Below are 10096 nucleotides of genomic sequence, written 5' to 3' on the forward strand. Positions count from 1 at the left end.
TTTGGGAGGCCAAGGTGGGCGGATCACCTGAGGTCAGGAGCTGGAGACCAGCCTGGCCAGCATGGTGAAACCCCATCTCTACTATAAATACAAAATTAGCCGGGTGTCGTGGCGGGCACCTGTAATCCCAGTTATTCTGAAGGCTGAGGCAGGAGAATTGCTTGAACCCGGGAGGCAGAGGTTGCAGTGAGCCGAGATTGCGCCACTGCACTCTGGCCTGGGTGACAAGAGCGAAACTTTGTCTCAAAAAAAAAAAAGTTACCATTTTAACCATTAAAAAATCTACGTTTTAGGCCGGGCGCAGTGGCTCAAGCCTGTAATCCCAGCACTTTGGGAGGCCGAGACGGGTGGATCACGAGGTCAGGAGATCGAGACCATCCTGGCTAACCAGGTGAAACCCCGTCTCTACTAAAAAATACAAAAACTAGCTGGGCGTGGTGGCGGGCGCCTGTAGTCCCAGCTACTCTGGAGGCTGAGGCAGGAGAATGGCGTGAACCCGGAAGGCGGAGCCTGCAGTGAGCTGAGATCCGGCCACTGCACTCCAGTCCGGGCGACAGAGCGAGACTCCGCCTCAAAAAAAAAAAAAAAAAATTTACACTTTAGTGGCATTAAGTATGTTCACATTGTTTTACAAACATCACCCCTACCCATCTCCCATCTCCAGAACTTTTTCACCCTCCTAAACCGAAACCCAGTCTCCATTAAACACTAACTCTCCATTCCTACTTTCCGCAGCCCCTGGCACCCACCATTCTACTTTCTCTCTCTATGATTGACTACTCCAGGGACCTCATCTAGGTGAAATCTTGACATTCTGTATAGTTTTCTTTGTGTTGTTTTGTTTTGTTTTTGAGATGGTGTCTCGCTCTGTTGCCCAGGCTGGAGTGCAGTGGCACAATCTCCACTGACTGCACCCTCCACCTCCCAGGTTTGAGCCATTCTTCTGTCTTAGCCTCCCTGAGTAGCTGGGACTACAGGCGTGTGCCACCAGGCACAGCTAATTTTTTTTTTTTTTTTTTTTTTGAGACAGAGTCTTGCTCTATTGCCCAGGCTGGAGTGCAGCGGTGCCATCTTGGCTAACTGCAAACTCCGCCTCCGGGGTTCATGCCATTCTCCTGCCTCAGCCTCCCAAGTAGCTTGGACTACAGGCGCCTGCCACCAGGCACGGCTAATTTTTGTATTTTTAGTAGAGATGAGGTTTTGGCATGTTGGCCAGGCTGGACTTAAACTCTGCCTGCCAAAGTGCTGGGATTACAGGATACTGTATAGGTTTTGTCTGGCTTATTTCACTTAGCATAATGTCTTCAAGGTTCATCTGTGTTACAGCATATGTCAGAATTTCCTTCCTTTTAAAGGCTGTATAATATTCTGTATGTATGCACCACATTATTTTTATCCATTCATTAGTCAGTGGACACTGGGATTGCTTATACCTTTTTGTTGTGAACAGTGCTGCTGTGAACATGGTTGTACCAATATCTGTTCAAATCCCTGCTTTCATTTCATTATATATATGCCCAGAAATTTAATTGCTGCATCATGTGGTCATTCTATGTTTAAGGTTTCTAAAATTTTTTTAACTTTATGAACTTTTTTTTTTTTGAGATGCAGTCTTGCTCTGTCACCCAGGCTGGAGTACAGTGGCACGATCTTGGCTCACTGCAACCTCCGCCTCCTGGGTTGAAGTGATTCTCCTGTCTTAGCCTCCCTGAGTAGCTGGGATTACAGGCACCCACCACCACGCCCAGCTAATTTTTGTATTTTTAGTAGAGACAGGGTTTCACCATGTTGACCAGGCTGGCCTTGAACTCCTGACTTCAAGTGATCTGCCTGCCTTGGCCTCCCAAAGTGCTAGGATTACAGGTGTGAACCACCACACCCGGCCTGTGAACATTTTAAAATGTCAAAGATGACTCAGGTTTCTGGAATGAGCTTATTTATCCATTTGTTTATTTTGAGACAGGTTCTTACTCTGTTGCCGTGGCTGGAGTGCACTGGTGTGATCTTGGCTCACTGCAGTCTGGACTTCCCAGGCTCAAGCAGTCCTCCCACCTCAGCCTTGCGAGTAGCTGGGACTATAGGCACATGCCACCATGCCCAGCTAATTTTTGCATTTTGTGATTTTGCCATGTTGCCCAGGCTGGTCTTGAATTCCTGGGCTCAAGCGATTCACCCGTCTTGGCCTCCCAAAGTGCTGCTATTATAGGCATGAGACACTGCGCCCGGCTCTATGTTTAGGTTTTGGAGGACCCTCCATACTGTTTTCCACTGCTGTGCACTGTTTCACATTCCCACCAGCAGTGCACAGGGCTCCAGTTTCCCCACTTCCTTGCCAGCACTTGTTTTCTCTTTCATAATCGGTGTGTGGTAGAATCTCATTGTAGTTGTGATTTTCATTTCTCTAATGATTAGTGACATGGAGCGTCTTTTCCTGTGCTTTTTGATCATTTGTATATCTTTGAAGAAATGTCTATTAGGCTGGACTCAGGAGACTGAGGCAGGAGAAGTGCTTGAGCCTGGGAGGTGGAGGTTGCAGTGAGCTAAGATTGCATCACTACACTCCAGCCTGGGTAACAGGAGTGAAACCCTGTCTCAAAAAAAAAAAAAGAAAAAGAAAAGAAAGAAAGAAATGTCTATTCAAGTCCTTTGCTCATTTTCTTTCTTTCTTTTTTTTTTTTTTTTGAGATGGAGTCTTGCCCTGTCGCCCAGGCTGGAGTGCAGTGGTGTGATCTTGACTCACTGCAAGCTCCGCCTCCTGGGTTGATGCCATTCTCCTGCCTCAGCCTCCTGAGTAGCTGGGACTACAGGCATCCACCACCATGTCCAGCTAATTTTTTTTTTTTTTTAGTAGAGACGGGGTTTCACCATGTTAACCATGATGGTCTCCATCTCCTGACCTCGTGATCCACCCACCTTGGCCTCCCAAAGTGCTGGGATTACAGGCGTGAGCCACCGTGCCTGGCCCTTTGGTCATATTCTTTTTTTTTTTTTTTTTTTTTGAGATGAGTCTCGCTCTGTCGCCCAGGCTGGAGTGCAGTGGCCAGATCTCAGCTCACTGCAAGCTCCACCTCCTGGGTTCACACCATTCTCCTGCCTCAGCCTCCCGAGTAGCTGGGACTACAGGCGCCCGCCACCACACCCGGCTAGATTTTTGTATTTTCGGTAGAGACGGGGTTTCACCGTGTTAGCCAGGATGGTCTCGATCTTCTGACCTTGTGATCCACCTGCCTCGGCCTCCCAAAGTGCTGGGATTACAGGTGTGAGCCACCGTGCCCGGCCTACTCATATTCTAATCAGATTTTTTGTTGATGTTGAAGTATAGGAGTTCTTCATATGTTCTAGATATTAAATCCTTATTAGATATATGATTTGCATGTATTTTCTTTTTTCTTTCTTTCTTTCTGTTTTTTTTTAAGACAGAATCTTGCTCTGTCACCCAGGCTGGAGTTCACTGGTACCTTCATGGCTCACTGCAGCCTTGAGCTTCTGGGCTCAATTGATCCTCCCACCTCAGCCTCCCAAGTAGCTGGGACTACAGATGTGCGCCATCAAACCTGGCTGATTAAAAAATATATATACTTTTTGTAAAGACGAGATCTCCCTCTGTTGCCTGGCTGGTCTTGAACTTTTGAGCTGAAGCAATCCTCCTGCCTGGGCCCCTGAAGGTATTGGGGTTACAGGCGTCAGCCACCGTACCCAGCATGCATGTAGAGTATTGGGGTTACAGGTGTCAGCCACCGTACCCAGCATGCATGTCGATTCTCCTGTCATGTGGGTTGCCTTTTCACTCTGTTCGTAGCGTCATTTGATACATAGAAGTTTTAGATTTCGATGGCATCTTGTTTTGATTATTTTTATTTTTTTGAGACAGGGTCTCAGTACGTCGCCCAGGCTGGAGTGCAGTGGTGCACACTGCATGACCTCGACCTCCCAGACTTGAGCAATCTTCCTGCCTCAGCCCCCCCAGTAACTGGGACTATAGGTGCACACCACCATGCCTCGCTAATCTTTCTACATTTTATAGAGTCAGGGTTTCACCATGCCCAGCCTGGTCTTCAACTCCTAGGCACAAGTGATCTTCCTGCCTCCCAAAGTGCTGGGGTTACTGGCATGAGCCACCATGCCTGGATATTGTATTTTAATTTTAACTTTCTTTGGTATGTACTCCCCTCGCTTTAATTTTAATTTTTTAAATTAAAGTACTGTATACAGGCTGGGTGCGGTGGCTCATGCCTGTAATCCTAGCACTTTGGGAGGCCGAGGTGGGTGGATCACCTGAGATCAGGAGTTGAAGACCAGCCTGGACAACATGGTGAAACCCCATCTCTACTAAAAATACAAAAATTATCCTGGTGTGGTGGCATGTGCCTGTAATCCTAGTTACTTAGGAGGCTGAGGCAGGAGAATTGCTTGAACCCGGGAGGCAGAGGTTGCAGTGAGCCAAGATTGTGCCACTGCACTCCAGCCTGCGCGACAGAGAACCCATCTCAAAAAAAAAAAAAAGTAATACATGCTAGGTATGGTGGCACACGCCGAAAATCCCAGCACTTTGGGATGCTGAGGTGGGCAGATCACTTGAGCCCAGGAGTTTGAGACCAGGCTGGCCAATAAGGCAAAACCCTGTCTCTACTAAATATATATAAAAAATTAACTGAGCATGAAGCTGCATGCCTGTAGTCCCAGCTACTCAGGAGGCTGAGGCACGAGAATTGCTTGAACCTGGGAGGCTGAGGTTGTGGTGAACTGAGATTGCACCACTGCCCTCCAGCCTGGGCAACAGAGCAAGACTCTATCTCAGAAAAATAAAGCAATACATACTCATGGTTAAAAAATTAATGATATGGAAATATATAAAAGTAAACATCTTCCTCTTATTCCAAAGGACTAATCCTCTCTGGATGTAACCACTCTTAACAAGTTTTTCCATGTTCTTCCAGAAAACTTTGCATGCTAGAGCAACACAGGTGTCCTTTTAGAAAATAATATTGGCTGGGTGCGGTGGCTCACACCTGTAATCCCAGCACTTTGGGAGGCCAAGGCGGGCAGATCACCTGAGATCAGGAGTTCTGAGACCATCCTGGCCAAACATAGCGAAACCCCGTCTCTACTAAAAATATAAAAATTAGCCAGGTGTGGTGGTGGGCGCCTGTAGTCCCAGCTACTTGGGAGGCTGAGGCACGAGAATTGCTAGAACCTGGGAAGCAGAGGTTGCAGTGAGCCAAGATTGTGCCACTGCACTCCAGCCTGGGTGACAGAGTGAGACTCTGTCTCAGAAAGAAAGAAAGAAAGAAAATAAAATGCTATCAAATAGGTTCATACTTTGATGGGGTTTTTGTTTTGTTTTGACTAAAACCCTTCATTCTCTGTACTGTATTTGAACAATACCTATTGCTGGACATTTCTGATGTTCTCAGTTTTTGGATATCTACACAGCCCTGGAATGAACACTTCATTTGTATGTCATCTTGTAATTGTGTACTTTGTACCTTGGACGTACCTTTTAAAAATTGTTGGTGGGGGGACACGTATTTTCTGAGGAAGATGGTACTAAGGTCAGCACCCTGGCTGCCCTGAGAGCACAGTGCCATGTTCCCCACCTTCTCGCCAACTACAGGATTATGCTGAAAATGAAAATCTTTACCAATTTGATAGGCAAAAAATGGGATCTCAGCATTTTAGCCTGTAACTCTGAGTACTAACAAGGCTGAACACAAAACGAGCTTATTTTCTTTTCAGAAGCCCCTGAATGTGACGGTGATCCGCAGCGGGGAGAAACACCAGCTTAGACTCGTTCCAACACGCTGGGCAGGAAAAGGACTGCTGGGGTAAAGTATCTGTTTCTGTTCATTCTCACTGGGGCATCATTTGAGTGTTTGTTAAACATGAAGCTGGAGGGGAAGGCTGGGGAGACATTGGGGAATAATGGGAATCCCCAGTTTGCTTGGAAACTGCAGATAAATCCTCGTGGTAGGAACGAGACTACAGCTCTAGAAGCAGAGGGAGACTCCTGGGAGTCTCTCCAGTTCATTCATGCACTGGGCATTTGATTTAAAAGAATGAAAGAACATTGGTGAAAAGGTCAGAAGGGCTCGGCCTCTGACCTTCCTGAAGGGAGCCTCCAAACTTACGCCATTCCTTTCCTTCTTTCTTCCAGGTGCAACATTATTCCTCTGCAAAGATGATTCTCCCTGGGGAACAGTAACAGGAAAGCATCTTCCCTTGCTCTGGACTTGAGTCTAGGGATTTCCTCCTTGTCTTCTCTCCCTGAAGCATAAGGATCTGGAAGAGGCTTGTAGCCTGAACTTCTGGGTGGTGGCAGTGCTGTGGCCCACTAGTGTAATCTCCCCGGATTAAAGCATTCTTAAAAACTTATGCTTGGCCTCTTTCGCAAATTAGGCCACGGCCCTGAATAGGAATTCCCTAAATAGGAACTGTGGGCAAGTGGGCGGAAGTTATTCCGGGAGGTACTGGTGTGATGATGATGATGATTTTTAATAAAGAGTTTTACAGTGCTGATATGACCCTGTTGTCACCCCAACTGAATTTCTTATGACCCTCTCAAACCAAAGCTCAGAACGGGTCAGAAGAGCTTCATAGAAAGTTGGGCAAAACAAGCTAGCAATTGTGAAGTCCGGCTTTGACCAACATATTTCTTTGCACTGAGGCCTTGCTGCTGTGGATACGGAAATTGCTAAGTAGTTCCATGCTTCCTCAGCAGCTGGGCCGCTAGGGCCATAGTAGCTCCCTTTGGAGAACAGGAAAAGCCTGGAGGTTCCCCAGGTGGCCCAGTGTGGTGGTGTGTCAGCTTTCTCTTTAGGAACCCACCAGGGGGCAGCAAGCTCCTTTCAATTTGGTAATAAGAACCCTCCATTTTTGTTTTTTGGAGAAAAGGTCTTGCTTTGTCACCCAGACTGGAGTGCAGTGTTGTGATAAAGGTTCGCTGAAGCCTTGACCCTCTGGGCACTGCCTCGGCCACCCAAGTATCTGGGACCACAGGCGTGCACCACCATGCATAGCTAATTTATTTTTTGTAGAGAGAGGGTCTCCCTGTGTTGACTAGGTTGGTCTCGAACTCCTAGGCTCAAGCAGTCCTCCTGCCTTGGCCTCCTAAAGTGCTGGGATCACAGGCATGAGCCACTGCGCCCAGCCCACTGCTAGTTCGACTTTTTATAACTGAGCCTCCTGGCTGTGCCTTGAGATCAGCGCTATTTTGTAAACCGCTGAGGTGTGGATAGGAATGAGGAGATCAGACCTCTTGAAAATACTTACTCTTCCTCCCTTTCATTTTTTGTCTCTTTTAAGATGGTAAATTGGGTCTCAGCGATTCCTGCCGATGCTCTGAATTATTTTCTCCTCTCCATGGTATCAGCATTCATTTCCCCAGTTCTTGCACACCACTTTCTGTTTTGGCAGTTCTCCCAAGCAAGCCCTGTATTCCTTGGGACTGGTTTTGCTGTGGTTGGATACAGACACCAGCTTGCCTTGATGGGATCAGTATTGCTGTGTGCTTCCAGCCACAGGTTCTCACACTCAATTCCAAAGCCCTCCCATTGGGCGAATTCCCTCAAACTCTATTTGACCCAACAGCCATGCGTATTCCCCTCTGGTAGCCACAGACATGCTGTGTTTACCAGTGTTTGCTGTTTAAATTGCATGTTCTAATTCCAAGTATTTTCCAGTCTCTATTTTATAAAGTTTCTGACTATAATAAAAACAGCTTGCCTCAGTTTATCCTTTTTTATTTTGAGATGTATGCCTATTAATCAAATTACCATCACTGGGGCGTGGCATTGTGGGCGGGGAGAATTATTCACATTCTCCTAAAATGACAGCAGCAGACAGCCTTCTGCCTCAGTGGCTCTGGCTGGTTTCCCGCAGGGCTCCCAGTGCAAACCCATGTGGCCACCTGTTGCCGTCTTCCATGAGATGTTAGTGGAGAGCCACTTTGACGTGGAATGATCCTAAATAGGTTTAGCCAGACTGGTTTTGCAGAAACGCCTTGTGCTGAGAACTGCAAGCTGGTGCACCCTGTGTCATATCTGCCCTCAGCCAGCTGGAATTGTCTGCTACAGGCGGTGCCCGGTGAGGAGGCGGGCAGGACAGTTGTGTGCTGCATCCATGAGACCTGGAAATTCAGTTTGCTTTTGGAAAAGAGAATTGTATCCGAGTTCATACTTCTCCACTCCATCTTGCCAAGGTTGTGGAAAGTAAAAATTGGCAGTATTGGCTGCTGCAGCTTCTCAGGGGACGGGACCATGTGAAAAGGTGGGGATCGCGCGAGCGCAGGAAGGAGAGAAAAGCGAGGAAAGCCTGTGCCGTCAGTGACCGGCAGGGGGCGCGTCGGCCACGCTCGTCGCCGCTTCCTGGGCACGTGACCACCGCCCCGCCTGTCCTTAGGGCCTGTGGCTTCCGGCGGCGGCGGCGGTTGCCATGGGGACGGAGCTTGGGTGGCAACCAGAACTAGGGAGCTGGTGGAGAAGGTGGCTGCTGCTGGAAAGACGTCTGGGAGGTGGCTGAGGGGTCCAGGCGGTGGGACGACTCCGGCCTTTTGAAGACCGGGGTGGGTGCTCTCTGTAAGTCCGGGACGGAGGCCACGCGGCCCTGGCCAGGGGGCCCCGGCCTGGCGGGGTCTGGCGCCCCTTGTGGGGCGCGCTCACCCGACCTGCCCTTGTGGGGCCTGGGGCGGCCCCAGGGAGACCTGAGTTGGAGGCAGAGGCCGCACCTGGGTTTTAATTCCCCTGCAGAGCCACGCACCTGGCACCTCTGCCCCAAACCCCTGCGGCTCCAACCCGGCCGTCCAGATGCTCCGGCGAAGTTGGGCTCAGTCAGAAGAGGCTCGGTGGTCAGAGCCCTAGACAGGAATCAGAGCAGTAATTTTTCAGCTGGAGAAACTAAGTGCCAGAGAGATCTCTTTCTTACTAGCGGTGTCATCTTGAATAAGTCACTTCACCTCTCAGAGCCTCAGACTCATTTATTCGTTCATTATTTATTTTGTTGTATTTTTTTTTACCAGAGATGAATTTGAGGAGCTGATACATTTAGTGCCGAGAAAGAAATTAAGAAATAGAAATACCTTTACTACCCTGTGCTCTTTGGGACTTTATTTTCAAAGAGTTGAGTTCTCTTATTCTAATGTCACCGAAAATGTGGGGTTTTTTTTTTGTTCTGGGTCCAACTCTTTACGGATAAACTATCCATCCTTATTGTTTTCCTAGTTCAAACTCTTGTTTGTTGTAAGGAATAAATAAGAGAATATGTCAGAAGGCTTTCAAACTGTTCATTTCTTTGCATGTTAGGGTCGTTAGGGTTGCTTTTCTCTCGAATAATAACAGTTGCTACCACTTTTTCAAGCTGTATGTGCCAGAATTGTGTTCAGCATTTAATATGTTATCTGTTCTCTACAACAACCCTAGAATTTAGGATGATTCTTTTTATTTTGCCCATGAGAAAATGTAGACTCTGAGGGATAAAGTGACTTGCCCAAGATCACAGAACAAGTACATGGGGGAAATGGAATTCAATGCTAGGACAAGCTGACAGCAAGGTCCTTGCTTTTAACCACTAGGCTATCCTGCTTCTCCTATTCCTGTTTCTAGAATTGTTGCTAATATGTGGGTTATGCATTTCGCTGCCTGTGGGAATATGAATATATTTTAAATGGGTAAAAAGACTACAAGGTATTTATTCCTAGAAAGTTGACAGGCCCTGGATCAATATTTTTAAGATGTGGGCCACAAATGTGTATACTTTAAGATTTCCCAGCCGTGCGTGGTGGCTCACGCCTGTAATCCCAGCACTTTGGGAAGCCGAGGCGGGCGGATCACTTGAGGTCAGGAGTTTAAGACCAGCCTGGCCAACATGGTGAAACCCTGTCTCTACTGAAAAAATACAAAAATTAGTTGGGTGTGGTGGCAGATGCCTGTAATCCCAGCTACTCAGGAGGCTGAGGCAGGAGAATCGCTTGAACCCTGGAGGCGGAAGTTGCAGTGAGCCAAAATCATGCCACTGCACTCTAGCCTGGGCAATAAGAGCAAAACTCTGTCTCAAAAAAAAAAAGATTTCCCATAAATGTGACTTTTTTTTTTTTTTTTTTTTT

At 47.5% G+C, this 10096-nt stretch overlaps 2 protein-coding genes across 4 annotated transcripts in view; both read left to right on the plus strand.

Annotated features, from left to right (window-relative positions):
- PSMD9 (proteasome 26S subunit, non-ATPase 9) overlaps positions 1 to 6521 on the plus strand; it is a 28940-nt gene extending 22419 nt beyond the window's left edge. Inside the window, exons 5-6 of one of the 2 annotated variants that reach the window (XM_023205264.2) lie at positions 5740 to 5825; positions 6155 to 6521. In XM_023205264.2, coding sequence (XP_023061032.2) covers positions 5740 to 5825; positions 6155 to 6182 — 114 coding nt within the window. In that variant the 3' untranslated portion in view covers positions 6183 to 6521. Of the gene's footprint in view, positions 1 to 5736; positions 5826 to 6154 lie in introns of both variants that reach the window. The other variant, XM_023205254.3, reaches the window with a different exon arrangement.
- Positions 6522 to 8438: 1917 nt separating this feature from the next.
- The window catches only part of WDR66 (WD repeat domain 66), an 82123-nt gene continuing 80465 nt past the window's right edge, over positions 8439 to 10096 (plus strand). Inside the window, exon 1 of one of the 2 annotated variants that reach the window (XM_023205274.2) lies at positions 8439 to 8560. The gene's annotated coding sequence lies outside the window, so the exon portion shown is untranslated. Of the gene's footprint in view, positions 8574 to 10096 lie in introns of both variants that reach the window. The other variant, XM_023205282.2, reaches the window with a different exon arrangement.

Source organism: Piliocolobus tephrosceles, chromosome 10 (genome assembly GCF_002776525.5).
Source record: "Piliocolobus tephrosceles isolate RC106 chromosome 10, ASM277652v3, whole genome shotgun sequence".
Taxonomy (NCBI): Eukaryota; Metazoa; Chordata; class Mammalia; order Primates; family Cercopithecidae; genus Piliocolobus; species Piliocolobus tephrosceles.